The sequence below is a fragment of the Helobdella robusta genome (assembly GCF_000326865.2).
Source record: "Helobdella robusta unplaced genomic scaffold HELROscaffold_45, whole genome shotgun sequence".
Classification (NCBI taxonomy): domain Eukaryota; kingdom Metazoa; phylum Annelida; class Clitellata; order Rhynchobdellida; family Glossiphoniidae; genus Helobdella; species Helobdella robusta.
In genome coordinates this window covers 944,715-970,010 of record NW_008705095.1, presented here as the reverse complement: position 1 = coordinate 970,010, position 25,296 = coordinate 944,715, and the positions used below count along the sequence as shown (strand labels likewise).

Genomic DNA, 25,296 nt, shown 5'->3' with positions numbered 1-25,296 from the left:
TTTTGTTGAGATTTAAAAATGTGTATTTCAGTTTCATCGAGCTAATGCCTCCTGCCTGAGCTGCTACGTACCTATATAAGAATACGTTATGCGAGTGGCTATGTATGTACATGTGGACGGTAAACTTTATTGGCACAAAAGTCTAGTTATTATTAATTAGAAATAAGACTTTGAGTTCTTTGAATCGATGTTTTTTTTACATTGGAGTTTAGTTTTATTGATAGAAAGAAAAATAATGACAACTGATGTACAATGCTTTCTATCCAGAGACATAATAATAATTTATGCCAGAAACTTAGTGAAAATTTTTATAATCAACTAACATAGACGGTTCGCCAGCAACCAATTATTCTCTGACCCCGAGCAAATCCTGCAACTTTCCATTTACTTTAAACGGTGGATTGTTCTACTCTTGTTCCAACTCACTACCTGGCATCAACAATCCTTGTGCTTTCTACATGTGCCTCACTGCTAACAGGCAGTTGTCCATCTGTCTCGATCCACAAGGTTATTGATGAAACATTTTATTTATCATCCAAATAAAGTAATGATGACAAAAAAGCATTGTGGAAAGTTATTCTCATGCGAATACTTGAAAATAATTTTTTTTGTATATCTAATGCATAATACTTTTCGTATTTAAACACCAGCCTACAGCGCAGCCAACGAAACAATCCTGTTGGACATTCCAACGTTTGCTAACTCAACTCCTGTTACGTCTGTCAATGGATGGATTGTCATTCAGCAGAGGATTGATGGCTTGCAGAGTTTCAACCTGAGTTGGAGTGCGTACAAGGTTTTTAGTATACTAATTTTTACCGCTGAATACTTGTTAAATTTAATTTTTTTAATGAATCAAAAGTCAGGTTTTGGAAGTTACTTCAAAAGTTTCTGGATGGGCTTGGAGAAGATGCACCAATTAACGACATCGGCTGATTACAGGTTGAGATTCGAAGTTCTTCTCAATGGTTCTTGGTACTCCGATGAATATGATCATTTCAAGGTAAGTTGATTGCAAGCAAATAATTTTCACACAAAATATTTGTTTTCATTTGCCTATTTTTACAAATTTCTGCAAAACTTTATTCATATGCTTTTTTATAGTTAGAATTTTCAGTATTTGAACCATTTTTAGCTAAAAAGTAGTTTTTGTTAATTTTTTATTATAAAATCAACCCTAGATCAGTTCTGAGCTTGAAAAGTATTCCCTAAATGTTTCTGGATACAGTGGGGATAAGTCCGATGTTTTAGACAACCACAACGGAATGAAGTTCTCAACTCCGGATCAGGATAACGATGTATACGGCAGCGGTAATTGTGCTCTAATGTTTTTATCTGGAAATTGGTATAAGGAGTGTTACACCCAAAACATAAATGGGCCGTATGGTAAAGCTGAATTCTATTATGTAAGGCCTCTCACTTACTGTAGGATGATGATCAAGCGAAACGTGTAAGGAGCATGTTTACAGCAATAAATTAATTTCGGACGCTTTTGCATCTGTCCTAAAAAGTTACCTATTTAATATTCTTTTATTCTTTTTTTTATCCTTCTAATCCTTTTTATTCATTTTCTCATAGAAACAAATTTTCACAACAACTACTCTATCTGGCCTTGTGTCATGTATTTCAAAACATTTTTTCTCAAAGAATTTAAATAATAAATGTTAACACCTTATTTATACAATCATAATTGTAAAGCTTTTTCAGTTTTGTTGAAATAAAGTTTGAATTATTACGATTTTTATGATCAAATAATAATTATTGAGATATAGATATTCAAGTTTTTGACGGTTTACTACTTTTATTTCTTTTTAATGTATATAAATTTTTATTATTATCTGCATTTGAAAAATTAATCTATAAAATATATATATATTATCATTTATAAAATAAGTCAAACTTGATTCAAGCTTCTCAGAAATGTGCAACTATGCTTATTTAAATCAAATCATGACCTTTTATTCATTTTATGTAGAGTAGGATCATCTCATGTTAAATATATACTTACTTTTTTCAACGTGAATTTTGTGCAATTTGTAATATTTAATTTTTTGATAACTTTTAAGAATATAAAATCGAATAAAAACGATTAATATTTTTGTTTAGATGCTTTCTGTACTTTATACCAGTCAGAAATATACACATTTTTCATGTTATTTCAAATATTTCATGCATGATTTTAAATCTGTCATCATTATTAATATCAAATCTTTTTATATGATCTGTATGGATAATATGAATCAATGATTAAGTTTGGAAAGATGATTTAAACTATAATCTCATTAGAAATGATTGATTGCCTATCTTAAATAAAAGCAGAGGAGGGACTTTTTTTAGTAACCATGCTTTTTACTACTGTTATTAAAATAAATGTTCTATGGTCTCCAGGAGACCGAAAGTATAACTTCAATATAAAAAAGGTCATTCACGATAACGGAAAAGCAATTTCAACATAAGCTTGAGTAAAAAACACTGCTTTAATTAAAAAAAAGAACATACCGGTATATCTGTGCAGTCGAACCATGTTTCCGCTAAGTCGAACCAGGCGTCTTTAAACATTAGACTATCACTAATCTGTTAATTTAAAAAATAAATTTTAATTACACTAAATGAACCATTTCATTTATTCATTTCGTCACAAAGTTTAAAAAATTTTGAAATTTTGCAAATTGTAAAGGCGGTTCTTTGCTTTCTTTAAATTTAAAAAAAATTTGCTGTACATGTTACTAATATTTTACTATTTTTACAAATGTAATATTAATATCAGTAGCAATAAGGCAGCAGTGACACAACTACTATTAGTAATAGTAATAATAATAGTAATCAAATGAACCCGTCCTAAATGCGTTTAAATTGTAAAAGTTTCAATTTTATCCAAAGCCTTGCCGGGGTATGTAATTTTACTTCTCACTCGTTTATTGTTTTGTGTCTCTGTGTGTTTGTTTGTTTGTGTGTACGTATTTGTGCGTGCGTGCGTGTGTGTTTTGTGCTAATTTTTTCATAATTCAGGAGAACTTTTTAAAAAAATTTAACCCATGTAATACTTAATTTTAAAAAGTTTTAAATATTATATAGATTAAAATTATCGTTAGTAGTGACGTTTATAATAATTTAATTCTAATGTAATTATGTTATTATTTGCTCCTTACAATAAATTCTTGAATCTTTTTCAGAGGTAGGTATTCATTGAGAACATCAAACCCGCACCACCGCCCAGTAGCTTTAACGTTAATTGCTCAATTACTTCTAACTTTTCCAGTGTAAATTTTGATTGAAATACGCCGAATGAACCTGCCACTCAATTATTCATCACGTCAGTTGGATTTAAAAATTTTGAAATTAAAATTTTTTTACAGGTGTATGACAACCTGGAAACTGGAAAAACGTCAACAACAGACACAAAACTAAACTTTCATGAAACTCAGATTCATTTGTTGAGTCTCTTTCTCCCTCTTTTTCTCTTTCTTCCGCTCTTTCTTCTCTCTCTCTCTCTCTCTCTATGTTTAAAATCAAAAATACCTGGAAACATCACAAAACAACAACATACAAAACCAAAAATATTCGATAAAACTCAAGTCATCCGTCGAGTGTCTCTTTCATTTTTATCTCTTTCTCTCTATCTGTCCTCTTCTTTTTTCATTTTATGTTTTTCTCTCCTTCTCTATTTTTCACTGTTTTCATTCTACTTGAAAATATCTGAAAACAACACAGCAACCCGCAAAACCAAAAGTCCCCCATTTAGTCTCTCAATCTCTCCTCTATTTTATTTTTTATCGTTTTTCTAACTTTAACAATAACAACAAGAATAATAAAAACAACCAGCAGTAATAATAATAATTATAATGATTAATATATTTCCAATTAAATTTCATTCAAAAATATTATACATAGTACATACACAGACAATTCGGTGCACTGTTGATATTGTTATAAACTTCTGACTATCCCACTTCTGACACCAGCTGTTATAACCGACCCCTTGAACTAGTAGGTGCGGTTATTAATCTCTACGTGAATTCTTGACTCCTGAGCAGACTTATTTCGGATGGACTTTATCAAAAAGAAAGCAGTGCTGGCAATCACTTGTGTGTATTGCTGTGATCAATCACCCGTTTATTCAATCGTTAAATTCTTTAGAATACAGCACAATAGCTAACCAACAGGCAAATCGCGGAATACAACTAATCGTCAATATTAAGCTTCTCTCATCAGACTTATTATATTGAGTTCTCTAGTCCTGGTATTCTTTACTGCAGTGAGTTTCCAGCTATTCAAATCTTACCTCTGTCACCAGTGTGTAACCTCCTGAAGATCCCACTTCTAACACCAGTATTGTAACCTCTTCGACCTCGTAACTACCAACACCGATGTTATAGCTTCAACACTCGCTATATCTCCAACACCGTGTTGTAGCTCCCAACGATAGTCAAGAGTTCGTTTATCGGTAGGTTCAAGATTTCCGATAGACGAACTCAACTACTTTAAACGCAAACTAAGTTGAACGTTTATTTAATGCCAGCAGTAATAGAAACAATAAATTAATCCAATTAATCACGTAAATCACATTTACGACTTCTACGTCAACTGTTGTTCCGTCTTCTTCTTCCCTGTCCTCCTCTTTCTCCTCTCGAAATTCGCTTCTGCGTTGTTTTATATAGCTACCGATCTGCTTGTAAATGTGTCACGTAAATAAATGAATTTTACAACCATCTTAATTACTTAATAAGATAAATCCAATTTTAAATTTGGTCACGCATGCTTTTAAAGTAAATTTATTAAATTGATTCAATTTACAATTTTGTCGCTTATATTGTTCAGACCGTTTATAGAGCCATAATGCAAGCATATCTCAATCTTACAATACATAAATTGGATAATGAACGAACCTTAATAACACAATGTAACAGATAACGACTAACCTCTGTTATCTGTGAAGCTAGTTAAAATCGTTTAATTGTTTAAAATACGACTGTTTATCGAAACATGGGTATTATGGCAAAAACATTTTCAAAATTTAATTTTTCTTTTATTGTATTTAAGTCATTTAAAAAATAACTTTCATTCTAATCTTATTGAAAAATTGATAGAAATTATTTTTGTTGCTGTTCAAAGAGTTTGTTGTAAGCGTCCACGAAATCTTTTCCATATTCAAACATGTTTGCTACTTTGTGGTAAATGGGAATCTCTGAAGATTTGCAAGGTTTGATCAGGGTTAAAATAATTAGAATACGCAAGATTAAAACTCATGTATTGAAAAATTTTATTTAAAAAATTATTTTAAGTATTTCTAAAATTTCGGAAACATTTAAAAGTTTGTCTTAGCTGTGAGTTCATTTGTGCCGTATTAATTGCAATATGTGCAAGTGATGATAATAATGTTTATAATTAATGACTTAAAATTAGTTTATTTTACGTTACAAAAAAAATGAATTTGCGAGTAGAAAATTTACTTTCGTCCAGAAGATCCTCCATGTTTTCGTTCAGTTTTGCAGCGTTGTCAACGAAGTCTTCTGCACCCTCCATCAAATCGTCTGATACTGGCAAGTCATCGTCTGCAGAAATTTTTATTTCATTTTGATTTTTTAGCAAATCATTTTCATCATTTTATAATAATAAATAGAGCCACAATTGCATATGTTTCAATAGCAGCCTGGTATATTCAGCAACAGTTTCAAAGGAGGCTCTGCTTGGCAAAGCAATCAGTGGAATGGACCGTCAAAATGTGCTTAACAAGTTTGCTCTCACTAGCTCTTTTCAATCTATAGCGTTTCCGTCATTATTTTTGTTAATGCTTATCAGAGTATTAGAACAAAATTTTATGTTGAAAGACAAGCGTTTCCTGATTGTAATAACATTTTATCCAAGATATTCAAAAATTAATTAATTAAAATCAACCTGAACAGACAACAGCAAATAGTACAGAAAAAGTTGCCAAAACGCCGCAGACCACTTGAAACTTCATCGTGATGTTTTTCAAAAGTTTTAGAACCAATATTATTTCAAAATATTCTTTCCAATTTATACAATCGTTTTGCCATTTAGTTGACTGATTTATTTTAAAAAATGTCAAAATAAAATCAGTCAATCGTCTTTATCTATGTTGAATATTAATCGCTTTGTTAAAATTTTTATTTCATTAAATCAAAATTTCAAATCCAGGAACAGCAGCCTGTGTCAGGAGACAGTATTAAACTGCCTCGTCTTGGTCTAGGTCTATCCTCTCAATCTTTCTTTCTTCAGATGAATTAGTCATTCCACAATATATGTATCTGCAAGTATCTATTAATATGTAAGCGTCATGTATCTAATATTTAACGATGTATCTACGAGTATCATTTTATATCCTACGTTATTTAAAGCAAAAAAGGTAAATTTGAGTGAAACGTGATAATATTAAAATATTTTAAAAGGATGCAAGCGTCTATTTAATATTTTTGCGACCATGTGTTTTGTTTTGTGATTTATAATATCAGTTCAATGATAATGAATTAAAAACTTTATTTAAAAAAATGATTTCGACGAAACGAAAATTTGTTCATTGATTAAATTAATTGATAGATTGAATGATTAATGATTGAATTTTTTATAAACAGTCTTAAATCTTTATATCGTAAAATAATAGACAAACGAATGAGACATTTTTATTACCAATAAATGTCATCCGCAATATAGATAATTTGTTATCCAGACAGATTTATTTCTTACTCAAAAAAATGATAAATAAAATTTTTTATCATTTCATAAAATTATACATCTTACAAAAAATATTCGCAACAAAAAATCTTTAAGTGGATGGGCGACGAGTTGCGTGCATTGCGCGATCTGCACTCCTGCACGCTCGTCAAAATTCTGCCGACCATGACCACAAAAGTTCTCCTCATCTCATGTTTCGTCTGTTTGGCTTCCATGTTAAATTCCATTTTATTTCATTCATTTTTTTTGTAAAATATAAAATTAATTTTTAATAGTTGTTTTTCATTGTTTGTAACAAGGTAAGGAAGTCGAATTGACTGTTACTTTATTTTTAGTTTTCTTCCTACTTGAAAGTCGCCTAACTTGTCAACGGCATTATTTTTAATTAATATTTACTTAAAGCTGAATACAAAATTTATTCATTTTTATTTTTTTCATCATATTATAAACAGAACTTTTGTGATCTCTGCAAAATTTGTTTAATGAAGTTCCAGTTTCAAAAACTCAACCGAAATAAGATAAATGTTTAAATACAAAGTCCTCAAATAAAAATGAAAACTTTTAAAAATGTCCATGATTGCCATTCTGCACGAACCTTTACTTGGTTTATATATATAGAATTGTTAATTCTAATATTTTAATAGTCCAAATATCATTTCAAATTTCAACTAAATGAATTCTGCAGACGTTAATTCGGCTCAAGCTGTTGACATAGCAATCAACCACCAGGAGCAGGCCCTGATGACTAAACTCACGGAAATCACGATTGCAATTCAATCCAAAATTCAAGGCCGCATAGATGCAAGTGAAGACCAAATAGAAAAAGTTAGTGTCGGAGTAAATATGCTACATTATCTGGAAAAGTTCATGAAGAAAGTTGACAGCAGCTCAGTGGGATCTGCTCACGTTGAAATAGACGCAGGTATGAGCACCATTACCAGCTCATTGGAGCTCTCTGGAAAGGTGCTACAGCAACTGTCGAATGACTTGGCATTTGATAAGGCTTGGTACGAAGGAAACGAACAAGCTATTGCTTTCTCAAAACAAAGCATTGAAATTGTTTCGGACGAAGTTCCTGTTATTAAATCAGAAAATTGAAAATTTTAATTATCTGAGTTGATAAAAGTTCAATATTTGGCATTTGTTAACGGATCTGTTGAATTTTATATTCTACGATTTAAGTCGCAAATAAAGACTTCTGATAAATACCTGTCATGTTTTTTTTATCATTTTTAAACACCAAACAAATTTTAACAAAAGCTTCAAATTATAATTCGGCAAATTACGAAACACCAGTTGCCGGAGCCTGCATCGGCGAATAAATGTGTCTTCAGCAAATCCTTGAAAGCCGACAGTGACGCGCAGCTTCTAAGCCGCGCCGGCAGATCTTTCTACACACGCGAAGCTGCAAGGCAAAAACCGCGACCGGCAAAATGTAACCTAGCTACTTGAATGTTTAAAAAGGAGGAAGATGATAGACGTGAGTTCTTTCATGTTTATGGCATGATATTAGAATGGAAAGATAATTGAACAAAAGTGTTAGGATCCATTGTAATTGAAACTAAAGAATCGATTAATAAGTAATAAATAGTAAATAAACTACTTCTCCACCACCTACGGTTGAGGTTAAGAGCAGATCTCAAGACCACCCTGTTCGCGAAATTCATTGAGGAGCGCTGTTGAACATCGTTGAAATGGCGCGTTAAAAAGAAATTGATTGATTGATTCTCTTCATTTTTTTCGTAATCATCGAATTTTTCTCATAAAAATTCGAACGACTCCAAAGTGAATTGTAAATTATAACTGCAGTGCAGACGTTAAATCAGTGTCCACTTTTTTGAAGTTTGGCGTAAGATTTATTCATGTTCAGACATTTCAAAACGTATCAACATAGTTCTACCATTATTCCGGTTTCGAGAAAGCTCAAATTAGCAAAAACTCCTCTAAATAAATATTTAAATATTTTCCTACAAATCTGTTTCCATATCCAACTTCGTCGTCCAGCAAATACGCATTAGGTATTATAAATGTTAGGATTAACAGTTTGGCCTTTAAATAAAACTTTTGGCAACATGAACAAATGTAAACATTGGAATAGCTCTTTAATTTTTTATTTATTTTATTTATAATTAAATTTAAAATAATTCCGAATTAAATAAATAAATTATTTAAAAATGGCCACTCGAAGTCTGACGGAAGCCTTCGTGTTGATGCGTAATAACGCACTTCAGAACAAACATTTGTTCTCCGATCAGCACAACACAGTACTTTTTTTTTATTAATTAATTTTTCAATTAAATAATTTAATTTTAATTTAATGAAGATTCAGTTATTAATTAGTAAATTTATTTTTTTATTTTATGTTAAATTCAATAACTAATAATAAGCCTCTCTGCAGTAAGTAATATGTAATTATAATATAATTTATAATATAATTATTATATTATTATATCATAATATAAATAGTTTCATTAAATATTAGTGATATTCAGTTTTTTTAAAGTATTTAGGTTTTGGACTTTAGGTAAACACAATACAGTGACACCAATGTTTTCCATTTTTAAGTAAAAAATTCATGTGGTTGTTAGTAAGCAAAAAAATGTCGCCAGTCCTGATTTCGCCCATTTTAGTGAGCATTTGGTTAGTTCCTTGGCCTCGTCAAATTTCAAAATATTTCACGTTGTCTCAAACTGCCATCGTTACTAATAATAAGAAAATAAAAAATAAACCCCTAACTAATTAAATTTTTTTTTTTAATCTATTTACACAACACAGAAACATGCCTACACACACATACACAACACACACACACCTATATATAATATATATAAATTTATCAGATTAAAATATTTTTCTTACATTTTTACCCTACAGACCATGGCATTAAAAAATAGAATATTTTTCACTTTTTTTCAACAGCACACTACTAACATAAATAGATAAATAAACAGATAACTAAGTGAGTGAATAGATAAACAAGCAAACAAACAAACAGAAACAGATAAAAAAAAATTTAAATGTTTCCAGAGAAATGAAGATAAGAAGGCATTAGTTTCGAAGGACGAGACGGATGTTGAACTGGGAAACAGTGCTGATGAGGCCAACACGTACATGTCCACACAATGGTTTTCAACTATTTCCTTATTTCATTTTATTTTAATATTATTGTAATTATTTTAATGGTAATATATAAATTCTCACAAAATATTTTAAATACGTTTCATTATTATTTATTTTCTTAGATTAGATAGACATTTTTTTTATTATTATCCATGTTGTTATTGTTGTTACTGTTATTTGTTCATGTTTGTGTATAGGACGTTGTCATGTTTATACATTGCAGGTAAGGTAATGTAATATGATTAATGTGTGTTTGCCAGTAAGTGAGTGAACGAACGAATGAGTGAATGAATGGATGAATGAATGAATGAATGAATAAATGAATAAATGAATGAAGGAACAAATGAATGAATGAGCGAATGAATGAATGAGCGAATGAATATCTAAGTTTAATTAATATTCACATTTATTTCCAATGGCATCGATGACACGCACACACATCACTTTTGAATATGCAAGATTGCACGCATCACTCACACACATTGCACGTGACAGACAGGGATTACCATGCTTTCGAACCGGGTCACTACAACTGTTTTACCAGCCATCTTAACCATTACACCAGCTCTCTTCTAAATTAAACATATGAATGTTTGATGATTGGATAATGAGATAACAATCTGTCGATATTTTTTTTAAACAACAGGTCCAGTAAGATCGAAGAGGTAATTTTCATTCATCATTTTTTGTCTGTTTTTTGTGCCACTTAATTTTTTTTTTCAATTTTACCAATCATAAACTGAAAATCTTATGAAGATATAGTTTTATATATAAAGAAGGTCTTATAAAATCACACAAAGTCTTGTCAAGTTATGAAAAATCATTAAACGTTTTGCCAAGCCATGTAAATTCAATAATACGATTTCTCCCCATTAATTTTCCAAAATTTGTTTTGTTGCCAGCAAAGAAATTATTCATGTCTTCTTGGTCACTGATTTGGTCTGCTTCTACATTTTGTCTCCCAATCATGTCTAGCAGATTACTATTACTAATTTAAGATTATTAAAATCATTGAAACGATACTCATAGTATATATATATACATATATATATATATATATATATATATATATATATATATATATATATATATTTACAATATTCTATAAATTCTACCGAATGTTTGGCGTTAATATGTTGATGATTGCATATATGCATTTATAAATTCTTTCCGGCATAAGTTTAGTTCATTCTTGACACTGCAATCAACATCACAGTGATCCCAATGATTCAACAATTCAGTTAGTTGATTTGACAAGTCTTGAACTACCTTCTTTTTAACTTCTAATTCTCGAAAGAGATGGAGCAGTCGCTGCTCGCGATCTTGTTCGATTGTTAGATTACGTCGGTTGGTTGCAGAACTTCGAGTAAATGTTGGTAATAGACCATAATTTTTACAATATCCTATAAATTCGACCAAATGTTTGGCGTTAATATGTTTGTAGTTCGTTTTTTCAATTTTTCTCACTAAAGTGTTTTGGTGAACGTTTAGTCTATTAAAATTCAAAATAAACTTATTTTCCGAATTCATGCTGAAGACCAAAGAAGATGACCAGCCAATAAAGAAACCTGACACCTAATTTCCATCTAAGTTCACTTTGACAAAGTCAATCTCCATCTAAATTCATTTTGACAAAATCAATATTTCCCTATATAAACAGCAGAAAGCACTGATGATGATTCATTCGGAATCGAAATATGGCCTTATTTGCAGCATGAATTCGGAAAATAAGTTTATTTTGAATTTTAATAAACTAAACGTTCACCAAAAAACTTTAGTGAGAAAAATCGAAAAAACGAACTACAAACATATTAACGCCAAACATTCGGTAGAATTTATAGAATATTGTAAAAATATACATACATATATATATATATATATATATATATATATATATATATATATACATGAGAAAACGCTTATGAAATTGTTTAATTAGCGCTTAATAAATGTTTCTTAATAATAATAATATATATATAATTTAATATAATATAGGATATTTTTTTTTCTCTAGGTGCAACTTGAAGTGTCAAGAATCAATGCAAAAAGTATTCAATCATGGATGTTTATTTTACAAAATTGAAATTCATTTAATGTATTTATATTTTCCCTACAATTCCTTTCCGTTTAACTTTTTATAAATATTTTGTATCTCATTTTTCAATTATTTTCTTAAACTTTTTATAAATTTTTTCACTGGTAATTCTATTTTTTTATGATTCTCACATGCACTCGTCCGCTTTCTGTCATATAATTTTTAAAAAGCACTGTAATAAAAACTATAAATTTTCTTATTTCTTGAAAATCTGTTGAGACTGAAAACCAGGTACAATTAAACAGAAATAAATGTTTTCCATAATAACTTACACTAGTTAGGAAGTTATCAGAACTGCACGACAAGCATTTGAACCGACCGACAATGGACGACAACATCCACGAAGAGAGACAGATCGAAGCACTCACACACGAGATCACAACCGTTTGTGTATTTGTATTTTATTGTTGTCTATATGTTTGTATCTCTGTGTTTGTTTGTGTTTCTTGCTATTTGTATGTTTGTATTACTGGGGTTGTTTGTTTGTGTTGTTGTTTGTATGTTTGTATTACTGTAGTTGTTGCTGGCTCTTTGTATGTTTGTCTTATTCCGGTTGATTTTCTATCTTGTTATTTGTGTATAAATGGTATCCATTTGTATATCGGTACTTAGTTTTGTATGTAAGAACTGTTAAAATTGCCAGTGTTGTTTGCTGGTTACATTCATAATTAATATTCTTAACCAATAAGCTCTGAGAAGTTCGTATACCTAGATGTTCATGTAATATTTTTCTTCTACCCTCTTCTTATATTCTTACTTCATCATCTAATTAATTCAACTCATTATCTAATTAATTCAATTCATCACCTAATTAGTTCAATTGAAATTATTCGTAGATGTTCCATAGGTGTCAGAAGTGCTTGCGCGAGATGGCGGGAATGTGTCGGGTGTCGTCAGGCAAGCAGGCGAGCATGGGTCAGAACGTTGTTTCCATGGTGGCAAGGTCTGATTCTTATTATCTTATTATGTGTATTAAGAATCTTCTTAGTTGATTGGTTGATTTTTCTGTGTCATACGCACACAAACACACACAACACATACATACATACATACATATATACACACACAACACACACATACATACATACATCCAACTGAATGCCGACATGTGCAATTAACGACGAATCAAAGTGTTAATCCATTTGTTACTTGATGTTTGACGGTTCAGTGTCACTCATCATGTTTTAGTTTTAACATACATACACACACACACACATACATACACGCACGCACACTCACGCCACACGCTAGTACGCACATTTACACACGCACACACACGCGCGCGCGCGTGTTTATACATACCGACATAACTTTTCTGTTTCTATTCATGTCATCTTCATTGGCGTCACCGAAATTTTTGGAGTTTGGTGAAATATGCATTTATACATATATAACCTCTTAATTCGGTATTGTCACGGTACGAACAGCCAGTTCAAGCTTTCAGTACATTATAAATATTGATGTAATATAATATATTATGTATTTTTTTAAAATATTTGTTATGTCTCGATCGAATTTTGAAGTACTAATTATTATTTTATCGAAGTTTCAGCAGTTCTGTGTTAGGTTTTTCACATTTTTGATACGTATGTATATATATATTTTATTATATTTATGTTTAGTAAGTTATTTTGTTCGTTAATTATATGCATATCGCTGCTTGTTATTTTGTTCGTTAATTATATGCATATCACTGCTTATTCATACATATTGTCACTGATCTCGTTAAAATTGAACGCCACAAAATGTCCTACAGAAAAGTACAGGATCTTTCAATAACATTTCGGTCATCTCAGTCTGCCTATCTCAAAAGTTGCTGCTTTTACAATATATAATATATTATGTAATGTAATAATAATGTAATGTAATAATGTATGTAATAATATAATGTAATAATGTTATGGGATAATGTAATGTAATAATGTAATGTAATAATGTAATGTAATATAGTAATGTATGTAATAATATAATGTAAAAATGTAATGTAATGTAGTATAATATAATGTAATAATGTAATGTAATGTAGCATTGTAATGTAGTAATGTATGTAATAATATAATGTAATGTAATAATGTATGCAATAATATAATGTAATAATGTAGTGTAAAGTAATAAAGTAATGTAATAAAGTAATGTAACAACGTATGTAATAATGTAATGTTATAATGTAAGTAGTATAATGTGTAAGTGTAATGTGTAATGTAATAATTTATGTAATAATATAATGTAATTTAATAATATAATGTAATAAGTAATGTAATAATGTAATGTAATGTAATAATGAAATGTAATAACGTATGTAATAATGTAATGTAATAGTGTAATGTAGTAATGTATGTAATAATGTAATGTAGTAATGTATGTAATAAAGTAATGTAATAATGATTGATCTACTCAAACTAAAAGTCAATGTAACTTTGATCAGAATTACACGTAAATGATTAATAAAAATAATCAAAAAAAATGAAAATAATTTTCAAGTTGTTAGTTGAATGAATTATAATTTTTCCATGGCAAAAAGAGCTACAAGGTCGAGAGGAGAGGCACAGCCAGTACCTGACGCCAAATGTTAACCTGTTCGAATTCGAAGAAAACCCAGTCGACGATTTTGTTAGCGTTCATTTCATCCATTTCCCTTTCCATATTTGTTCCATCTTTTACGAACAAAAATATTCTCAATTTATTATTTTTTTTATTTAATTTAAAATATTTAATGCTATTAATTTTGTTGGTAATAATTTGTTGATAATTGCTGAATAGTTTGTAAATAATTAGAATTGAAATAATTTAATATTATAATAATATAATTAGAATAATAGTTACGAATTAATTTGTACTTCTCAAACACCAACCAGCATTTCACGTCAGTTCAGAGGCAGGCCATAGAGGAGGACTCCATCCTGATAGAGCAGAGGGAGAAGGAGATACTTCAGATTGTCAGGTCCATACAAGACCTCAACGAGATATTCAAAGAACTTGCCGTCATGATCGTTGACCAGGTTGCGCCAATACTTACTGCCTCACAAAATACGTCATAATTTATTAATAATTATTATTATAATTATAATTGTGGGATAATCATTTATTTTTATCTTATTGATCCTCTCAAGTATTATATAATAATAATTATTGTTATAATAGTAATATGATCATAATATTTATATTAATAACGGATGGCGAGATGGTGTAAGGGTTAAGGTGTATGGTTTCGGTGTCCAGTGAGTGGGTTCGACTGCCAAGAGATCTCTCACAGCCTATCATTTTTCATTGGATGTCTTTACGCCTATTTTCGATACCTCGATTATTTTATAGAAATAATAATAGAGTTTTTTTTATTCATCAAAAAATCAGAATCCGACAGATGCAGAATCTGTTACAACGTGAATAGTATATTTAAAGCCATTCTTTACGTCAATATCTTTTCCATTGTGTCATTGTGATTTGCACACAAAAAACAACATTGAAGGGGATTTTGTCATAAACAAGTAAATGTTTATCGTCAGAATTCTTCGTTGAGTCTTAGGAGTCGTATTTGAATTCTAGAAAAGTTTATTGTAGAAAAATAAAAAATAGTTAATAGTTAAAAAATAAAAAATAGTTAATTGTTGTGAACATTTGATTACCTATTTGAATGAAAGTAGCTGTTTTATGGCGTGTGTTAAATCGTTGTACTAAATTTTTTTACCGTGTCCAATTCTTCATCCTTGAAGTTTGTTTCAATTTAAAACAATGGAGAGTGAGTTGGTCAGTTTGGTCGGTGATGTGAGGTCAACTGTTCTTGTTTCTTGGAAAACTGAACAGATGAATTTAAATTTCATATCAGTGACGATGATGTTATATGTTGGAGATGTTGAATTAAGGAATGTTGGTTGGATTTCTGTGGGTATCACTCATTTATTTACATACATAAACGTAATGAAAATTCGTTAAAGGATCGATCCTTCGGTATTTCCCAATTTGTGGTTCTTTTATTTTCTCCTTGATTCTATAAGAGGTTCTATATCTGTTATTTTTTCAGTTCGAGACAGTCGGAAATTTTTTTAGACCGTGGAATTCACTAACAAATAATTTTGTTGACGTCTTCTGAAAAAATGTGTGATCGGCAGTTTTATTTTGTAAACTAAGCGTGAATTGTGAATTTTTAAACGTTATTATCGTCAATAAAAGCTTGATAGCGAAGGAATTGAACCTGATAAATTCGCAACGCAGGGGACCATACTTGACCGGATAGATTACAACATAGAAAAATCAGCCGAACACGTAGAAAGTGGATTGGTGCAGTTACAGAAGGCGGAAAAATATCAGAAGAAGAACCGGAAGATGCATTGCATCGTCATCTTGTTTCTTGCGGTCATCATCCTCCTAGTCATTCTCGTTGCTATCAAGTCATGATTCTGTAATATTACACGCCATTCGCTAATAAATGAATATTCACTAAATGCGATTAGTGAGTTGCAATACAATTATTTTTCTTTCCCTGTTTTATTATTTGTATTTATTCAAAGAAGTGGATACGCTTTAATAATAATGTGTTTAGTTTTGGTTTGTCGTAAATTAAGTTTTAATTGAAAGTTCGTCCGAACCGGCCTAACCATTCCATTTCTACCACAGAGGGGTTTTGATGTTATTTTTAGTTTTGTCTCCCTTTACAAAGCTTGCTTAAAATCGGCTACCGCAATAACTGTCAAAAAGTCTTGCATTTAAAAATACATTAAAGATGAATTATTTTTATAGTGTTTTACTAAAACTCAAATTATTATTTTTTGGAAATTTGCAAAAAAAAAATTAAATAAATTTTATCCGATTTGTAACCATGAATGGACAATGTATCTTCAAATTTCGCGTTTTTTATTCAAACCTAATAAAATTCGCATCTATCCCTGAAATTAGCAAGCTGGAACTTCCAAGCTCTGAGTCGAACCAACCGACAAAAATTATTTAATGCCGACAACAAACAATTTGTTAACGTTCAAGTAATGTTCAATTTTTATGTCATTTAGTTGGAATAAAACACGAAAAAATGTATAAATTGAAAGAAATATTTTATTATTTTTTTTCAAATTAAAATTCTTTTTTTGTAAATTAGATGTGGTTCTTTCTTATGTTGCCTTCTTTTGTATTTGAAGACAGGAAAATATAATTATTTTTTAGCAGTTTCCAGAATTTCAACCTAACATAACGAATCACCACAAACAAATTAACACAACACAAACAATATAAAAATATCAAATGTTATAGAGGTTTCAAAGAAGGCGGGAATCATGCCGTCATTTTGTCAAATAAATGAAATTTAAGTTCCTGATCTTGATCAACCCAGTCCGGTTTTGAGCGGCTGCGTTGTGGGAGCTGCAACAGTTTTTTCATCTAGCTTATTCCAATGTTCAATTACTTTTGAGCTGAAATATCTTTTCTTTGTTGCTCTTACCCCTTTTTTAAAAAAAGCTTGTATTTTTGATCTTCTGTGCTACAACTTTCTGTAAAATATGGATAGATCTGTATCATTCTTGTTAGTTATGATTTTGTACGTCTGAATCAGATCTCAACTGGTCTTGCGTTTGTCTAAAATTGTAAATCCACAGTCCTGTAACCTTCACACACGAAGATCTCCTACGCCATTTTTCGAAATAAATCGCTCAGAAACAATTGTATAAATTGAAATAGAAATTTTGAAATAGTGTTCATTCGAAAGCTTTTGAGGAAGATCGCGCTGAAGTTTCAACTGATTTGCGGCGTTATGACAACTTTTGCTGTGCAACTTGCTGTTGTCTGTTCAGGTTGGTTTTAATTAATTAGTTTTTGAATTTTTAAAATTGAATTAAAAATGGTTTGAATTCACTGATAGAACGTTATTACAATCAGGAAACGCTTGTCTTTCAATTTAAAAATATGTTCTAATACTCTGATAAGCATTAACAAAAATAATGACAGAAATGCTATAGATTGAAAAGAGCCAGTGAGAGCAAACTTGTTAAGCACATTTAGACTGTCCATTCCACTGATTGCTTTGCCAAGCAGGGCCTGCTTTAAAACTGTGCTGAATGTACCAGCCACAAAATTATATTAAATTATTAATTTGATACCGTTTCATTTTAACAACTCCATCTTGTTATTGAATGATTTTCAATAACGAAGCGTGTGCTTTAATTTTCATTTCGCAAACTTCAAACGGGAATGAGTGAGAGTGTGTGAGTGAATGAGTGAGTGAGTTAGTGAGTGAGTAAGTGAGAGTGAGTGTGTGAGTGAGTGAGAGTGAGTGTGTGAGTGAGTGAATGAGTGAGTGAGTTAGTGAGTGAGTTAGTGAGTGAGTGAGTGTGTGAGTGAGTTAGACAAACTCTCATACTGGCGGACAAACGCAACCTCAAAGACATTGTTGCCTACATTCGAGTCAGCAAAGCAAGCATCAAAGACTGGCGAAAAGCTGCACCAAATTCGTGAAGAATGTTTGTGTCAAAGGATAGTTCTAGAACGGAAGGGTCAGGATTATGGCGCGCCAAAATGCTGGAATTGTGAAGAAAGAGGGCATCTACGACGAGATTGTAAACAACGCCCTAGAAACAATTACTGTCGTTTTGTGCATTAACATGGCACAAACAATTAGATGGTGACCCCGCATCACGACCGATTGCCTCAAACAAGGAGGCGAGAAACTATTTGAAAATAAATTTCGCGGGGCAGAAGTTGGCTGGTAGAATTGACGCCCCTAGTACCATGATTAAAATCTCCAGGCCACACTTTATAGGAACCTCCCACAACTATGTCGATGTTCTTTCAAGTTGACCGTGTTGCAAATACTGCAGTCGACTGGGAGAGAGAGTGCAAATGTGCGAAAAGTTGCGATTGGACGACATTGTCTACCGAATTGAAGAACATCGGAAGCCGCAGGGGAGAATGAAGATTGTTCATCTGGACAAACTGGCTCTATTCTATGCAGACGTTGCCACGAACTCTGTTCGGAATGAACTGAACTGATAAGAAGAAATTCTTTTCATTCATACGAAAATAGTGTACACCACAGTAAGCAACACAAAGTAAAAATTTTTGAACAATAAGCATTTCACACTTGTGTATATTTTTTGTAGTGTTAAATAAGCAGTTAAACAATATTAAAACTTCTCACTCATATTGCAACCAGCTTTAAAACTTGTTTTCAACTAGAACAATAGAACAGTTGTTTTATACGTTCAATCCATGCTAAAAAGGGCTTTTAATAGTAGGTTTGGTAGAATGTAGTAAAATTATCCAATTCGATCATGTCAAAAAATTATTTCGCCAGTTGAAGGTCAATAAACTGCCAACTTAAGAGAGGATGCAGGCTGAAGAAGTTATCGCAAATTTGAAGAGGTTGCTACCAAATGCAAACCTAACAACACCAAATAATGGGTTCGTTGTCATTAGAGTTCCCAAGATGAGCAGGATTGTAAGGAGGGTGACGATCACAAACTCCTTACATGCAAAGAGGAGGAAGAGTGTAGGTGTGATACCAGTGGCTTTATGTTCATCAGTAGCCTGGCTCATCACCTTCTCTTTTTTCACAACTGTTGTCATGATCAACAGAGGCTGTTTTATGTGCTTATGTTACGTTCATTTCAATTTGGTTATGAAAACAATTCTAAATCATTCTATGAAAAGCAGTGGTGAAAAAATTAATGTTATCATTTTCTTATATGATTATTCATTCACATGCCATATATGTATATTCATTCAAAATACACGTAGGCACAAAATTAAGGTTTATATGCTATTAAAATATATAATTTTTATTAATTAAACAATTTTTATAGCATTTTACAAACCGTCAGCAGACTCTAAAAACAAAACGATACGACATTAATTGATCAAAATGCAACGACAACTTTCAATCAGAATAACGTAACAGCAAGTTCAACAACAATTCTTACAACAGTTGTAGAAACAAAAATGTTGACAACAGTTGTTGTAACTACAGAACTTTTTACATCAACAACAATTGCAACAAGTGACGCGACGACTTTCACTAAATTGACAACGACTATGGTGAGAGACTTAGGGCCACTATTGTGATTCCTCCACACGCATCCAAATTGTTAGGGTTATTTATTTTTCATTATTACTGAACCTTATTTTAATATCTTCAAACCCTACAATTTTTTTACTTGATAAAGTTTTTTCTTAAAGTTTGATGTTTGATTTGAATCGATCGAAAATAAATTTCTAATAAATGCTTTTTTCTACCTTTTCACCAAATAATTCTAATTAGATTCGAAATTATTTTTTAAAAGCAGACAAGAACAAAAGTCATGTTGCATGTGTTGATTGGCAAAATTAAAATTCATGATTTACGAAGATATTTATTACAATTTTTGTGTTGAAACTTGCTATTAACTATTTTAACCATATCCATAATTTTAACTTTTATTTTATTTGTGTATATTTTTATATATTTATTAGATAAGGGCAAATGGACTTTTGGTTTGAACCCACCAATCATATTATGTTGTGTTATGTTGGGTTTTATGATGATGAACATTTGCTGACAGCAAAAAATATTTTAATGGTTTTCGATTTCATTATTTTATTGGAAAATTTTCAATTTTTGTTGGAAATTTAACTCGAAAAAAGTGTTTGCCATTGGGGCGAAGGTGTAACGGTTAAGGTGCCTGACTCCGATATTGCAGTGACCTGCTACGAATGCCTTACCGATTTTAAAAATTATTGTCGCTGGTGATACAGATACATGAAAAAGTTTCGGCATCTTATCGATATCAATAACCGACACAGCAGCCATTAACAACTACGATTAATGAATATAAAAAAATTGAAGTCAGCGTGCGTGAGGTTCCAATGAAAATGTTCGCCTATTCTAAAACATCAAAACTGAAGAACCGGATTACATCCGTTGTGAACACTGACAAATTTAATTTATTCATACAAAAACTTTGAAAATAAAAAATACCTACTCTTTAAAAACACAGGTAAACCTTGTTCGATTTACAAATAAAGTTTTTTGAAAACTCTACAAACAAAACCTAATTCGCCATCAGAGCGAATTGACTGGGACGATTTGCAGTGTCCTGAAACACTCTTCGTGCTTTGGGAAGTTTACATGAAGGTCTAATTGAACGTAATATCATGTTATTTGGTGAATATTACTCTTTGGTGATAGGTGAATAACTTTTAAAAGATTTTAAACTGTAACGAGAGTGACATTTAAGACAGATACTTCTCAGATACAGATACGGAATTGATACTTTAACTTTGTTAAAGTTTATATTAACATTAGCGTAGTCAAGTGTCAATATGACGAAACAATGTGCTCCATTGTTGAAGTTCTATAGTTCAGAAGGTGTAAAAATAGCAACATTGAGACTTTCGTAACGTTCAGGGTATTTATCAATGAAGTGTTTTCTTTCGTTGTACACTGTTAACTCTTGTTCCTTATGTTAATAATTTAGCAAACGTATGTTTTAAATTATGATTATGCTACGAGAAGCTCAAATTTAATGGCACATTAAAATATACGATGAAATTTGAAACAATGACATTATGCATTTTTCTGCATTCTGTAGGCTATTATTTTGAAAAATTTTAACATAAGACTCTAGTCGTTTAAAAAAATGTCAAATTTTGTGAACAATTAATTGTACCTGCGTTTTTACAAAATAATTGAAAGATTTTTAAAATAGTTGTTTTACGCACTACTAATAATTTTATTTGATTGTTTTAATTGCAATAAGGTGAACGAAATTTGAATTTTCAAACGTAGCCATCCTGATTTGAACTTCGATAAACTCTTGCTAGCACGATAACCCAACTTACTTTTAAAAAAGCATTTGCTCTTGTTATTTTTGTTTTTATGAAATTAAATTATTATCTGGTGTTTTACGTATAGTGAAAGTTATGATGCGATTTATTGCGCTGAGCGTTTCATTAATGAAATTAAATCGAATTGTTCGGCTGTGAATGTTGTTGGATAATGTGCTGCACAGTACAAGCAGAGCATGTTCAAGCGATCAAAGTTGAAGTCAGGGTAAATTTGTAAGTTATTTTATGAAGTTCTAGAATAATTTTTTATTACTGTGGTTGAAAAAATTTAATATCCAAGTTGTTAACTTGATTTTATCTTATTAAATAAATATGATAAATAATTAAATGAATTTTTTAAAATATTTAAAAATAATAGAAATATCATAAAAACGGTGTTACAAGTACGATTCGTATTGTTTGCTGTCAATTTAAATATAAAGTTCAAAATGTTTTAGACCTACTTCACGTTGCAACTCGATCGCCATCTACAACTTCCAATTTTGCATTTCTCCAACAGTTTCCAAAATCGTTAACAACACCTTGATGTAAGAATCTGAATTATTTTTCTGACGTTGTTTGCCGTGAGGATTTTTTCTTTTCACATTATTAGCGTTGCTGAAAATTTTTACTTCATTAGTTTTATATAGAATTAAATATTGTAATTCGCTCTGCTATGATCATGTTGATTCTACTGAATTCTTCACTCTGCTGCTCGTCTAGTTGCTCATGCTTCTATCTTTCCTCGTATATCTCCATCAGTGGCGTAACGAGGGGGGGGCAGAGGGGGACAGTTGTCCCCGGGCGCAGGGCTGGGGGGCACAATATCAGTGACCAAAATATCAGTGACCAAAAAGGTTTTTTTATTATTATTTTGCTTTACCTAGCAATTTCTGTGTCTGTCCTTTAGAACAGGTCAGTCACAGTGCAGTTAAAAGCTTGTATAGATTATGCTCTATAGTCTATAGTATAGTATCTTTGTGGTATAGCTGCATTGGGTTAGTCAGTATAGCTGCCTACAAATACCTGCTATTACCAGTGATGGGCATAGTTTAATTAAGTAGTTGCAAACTAATAGTTTAACTACTTTTTTTAGTTTTCTTCCTAGTTTAACTAAAAAAAATAGTTTAGTTAAAACGATAGTTTAACTAAAATATTTTAGTTGCTAACTAAATAGTTTAACTAAAATATTTTAGTTAAATATCTTTTATCCATGTCTTGACTTATGGTTTTTGAATATTAATTTTAATTTGTAAAAAGTTAAGCTTTCCATATTTTTAAAGCAAAGTACATTCAATGTTTTTGGTTTTTACCAATGTTTCGGACTGTTTGATGTCTTGTTTCCTCTCTGTGTTGAAGGTTGACGCTGATGGTTGGTTAGTTGTTTAATCTTTAAAATTTGTTGCTGTTTTGTTAAAAATATTTTAATAAATACATTTATGTAACTGTCTATATTCAATTAAGTTGGTTTTAAACACTAAATAATTTATTTGGCCTAAATTTTATGATGACAAGTTATGTTAGTTAATGATTTTATTTTATTGCATGATTTTATAATGCAGTTTAATACTTCACTTTGAAAAGACATGTTTTGAATAGTTTGTTATGTTAGTATTAATGCCACTTTAGATTATGTCTGTAAAAAAGTAAATATAAAAATAGTTGCAAAATAGTTGGAAAAAGTTTAACTACTTTTTTTTAGTTTAGTTAACTACTTTTTGAAAAAAGTTTATAACTATTAGTTTAACTACTTATTTTTAGTTGAAAAATAGTTATAGTTTAATTAAAAATATTTAGTTAGTTGCCTATCACTGCCCATCCCCTCCATATAAACGCCACTGGGCATTCACAGTAAACTGCTCAGGGATAAAATTAAGAAACTTGTATTAAAATTTACTAGAAAATTTAATTATTGTTAATTATATAAATAACTATTTATTAATATTGTGTATCCTATATAAAAGTTTTTCTTAATCCCAGATATGTTTGGAAAAAGGCCTAGTGGAGCTCAGCGAAGAAAAAGAAAGGCAAATGAAACAAGAGAAGCTAGTAAGTCCAGCAAACTCTTGGATTGTTTTTTGAAGAAGGCAAAGTCAACACCAGAAGAAAGCCAACAGCCTCAGGATACTGATGTTGATGAATTCAATGATCAACCAAGTGTACAGCAGAATCAGCAAAACATAGAGAACAGTAGCAGTTTATCAACTTCATCTAACTCTGAAGTAGAAGAAGAAAATGATATCATTTCTCATAGACCAAATCCAATTCCAGCTGTGCTTATGTTTGGGGATGTTGGCTATTTGGATTTTGACCAAACGTCACAATTGCCTATAATTTCTCAACAGCTCTGCACAGAAATGGTATCTCGAGGCTCTAATGTATTTCAAAATAATAATGGTCCATTTGCTAAGAAAGACGGCCGTTCTATGACGAAGCCATGGTTCAAGCGGAGACTTGCCAATGGAAAGGGAGATGAGGTGAATCGGGTCTGGCTAGTTTATTCACCATTGAATGAAGCAGTGTATTGTTTTTGCTGCTTGTTATTTCCCTCATCGAGTGCAAATAATAAATCATCTTTTGAATTATCTAATAGATTCAGCAAGTGGAGGAAGCCAGAGAAACTAGCGGCTCACGAGAACAATCCTTTCCACCGGAAATCATTTAATGCATGGAAAGAAGCAGAGCGCAGATTGATTCAAGGGAAAACAATCGATGCATCTCTTGAAGCTGAAATTCAGTCAGAGGTTGCACGATGGCAAGATGTTTTGAAGCGAATACTAAATTGTATAAAATTCTTGGCCACTCAAAACTTGGCATTGCGTGGACATATTGAGAAACTTGATGCCACAGGAGACAAAAATGTAGGAAACTTTTTGTCTGTTCTTCAACTTCTAGCTCAGTATGACCCAATTTTGCAGTCACACTTTGACCATGCTAGAAAGAATCCAGGATCTGTTACATATTTATCTCCAGAAATTCAGAATGAGTTCATCAGCATTCTTGCTTCGAATGTGAGAAATCAAGTGCTGATTAACATCAGAAAAAATAAATACTACGGGATTTTGTTTGATTCAACTCCTGACTTGGCACACAGGGAGCAAATGTCTGAAGTTATCAGGTATGTTGACATAAATTTTGATAAGAGGGAGGTTGTAATAAAAGAGAAATTCATGGAAAAGATGCAGCCTCGATTGAAGATGTTATCGTAAAAAGATTGGAATCTGACAACATCCCGTTACAAAATTGTAGATCTCAATGCTATGACAATGCAGCTGTTATGTCGGGGCATTTATCTGGAGTTCAGCAAAGAATTTGCACAAAAAATAACAAGGCATTGTTTGTCAATTGTGACAATCACATCTTAAACTTGTCAGGGGTGCATGCTGCAAGTCAAGATCCAATTGTAGTTACTTTTTTTGGCACCATTGAAAAAATTTATCTATTCTTTTCAAGATCAACCCATCGATGGGAAAAACTTAAAGAAGCAGTGACCATCACAGTCAAACGTGAATCAGAAACACGATGGAGTGCTAGAGCAGAATGTGTTGAAGCAATTCATGATGGACTTGATAACATAGTCAGTCTACTGGAAAAAATGTCTGAAGATA

The 25,296-nt window shown here is 31.2% G+C and overlaps 4 protein-coding genes across 4 annotated transcripts; 3 read left to right on the top strand and 1 right to left on the bottom strand.

Annotated features, from left to right (window-relative positions):
* Nucleotides 1–730: 730 nt before the first annotated feature.
* On the top strand, nt 731–1,454 carry HELRODRAFT_85360 (hypothetical protein; the record flags this gene model as incomplete). Its single annotated transcript, XM_009026033.1, has 3 exons — nt 731–796; nt 863–1,003; nt 1,182–1,454. Coding segments are annotated over 3 exons (480 nt in total), but the record flags the coding sequence as incomplete, so codon positions are not given.
* A 5,911-nt stretch (nt 1,455–7,365) lies between these two features.
* HELRODRAFT_177989 (hypothetical protein) lies at nt 7,366–8,145 on the top strand (the record flags this gene model as incomplete). Its single annotated transcript, XM_009026134.1, has 2 exons — nt 7,366–7,764; nt 7,954–8,145. 2 exons carry the CDS (start codon nt 7,366–7,368, stop codon nt 8,143–8,145), a joined length of 591 nt encoding a protein of 196 aa, XP_009024382.1.
* A 643-nt stretch (nt 8,146–8,788) lies between these two features.
* HELRODRAFT_185907 (hypothetical protein) lies at nt 8,789–16,742 on the top strand. Its single transcript, XM_009026133.1, has 10 exons — nt 8,789–8,957; nt 9,721–9,818; nt 10,460–10,478; nt 11,828–11,861; nt 12,186–12,292; nt 12,745–12,851; nt 13,665–13,720; nt 14,430–14,518; nt 14,764–14,907; nt 16,118–16,742. Exons 1-10 carry the CDS (start codon nt 8,868–8,870, stop codon nt 16,298–16,300), a joined length of 927 nt encoding a protein of 308 aa, XP_009024381.1. The 5' UTR covers nt 8,789–8,867; the 3' UTR covers nt 16,301–16,742.
* A 998-nt stretch (nt 16,743–17,740) lies between these two features.
* On the bottom strand, nt 17,741–19,453 carry HELRODRAFT_177987 (hypothetical protein; the record flags this gene model as incomplete). The annotated part of the gene is made up of 3 exons (XM_009026132.1): nt 17,741–17,942; nt 18,287–18,406; nt 19,269–19,453. The coding sequence occupies 3 exons, from the start codon at nt 19,451–19,453 to the stop codon at nt 17,741–17,743; spliced, it is 507 nt and encodes a 168-aa protein (XP_009024380.1).
* Nucleotides 19,454–25,296: the final 5,843 nt, after the last annotated feature.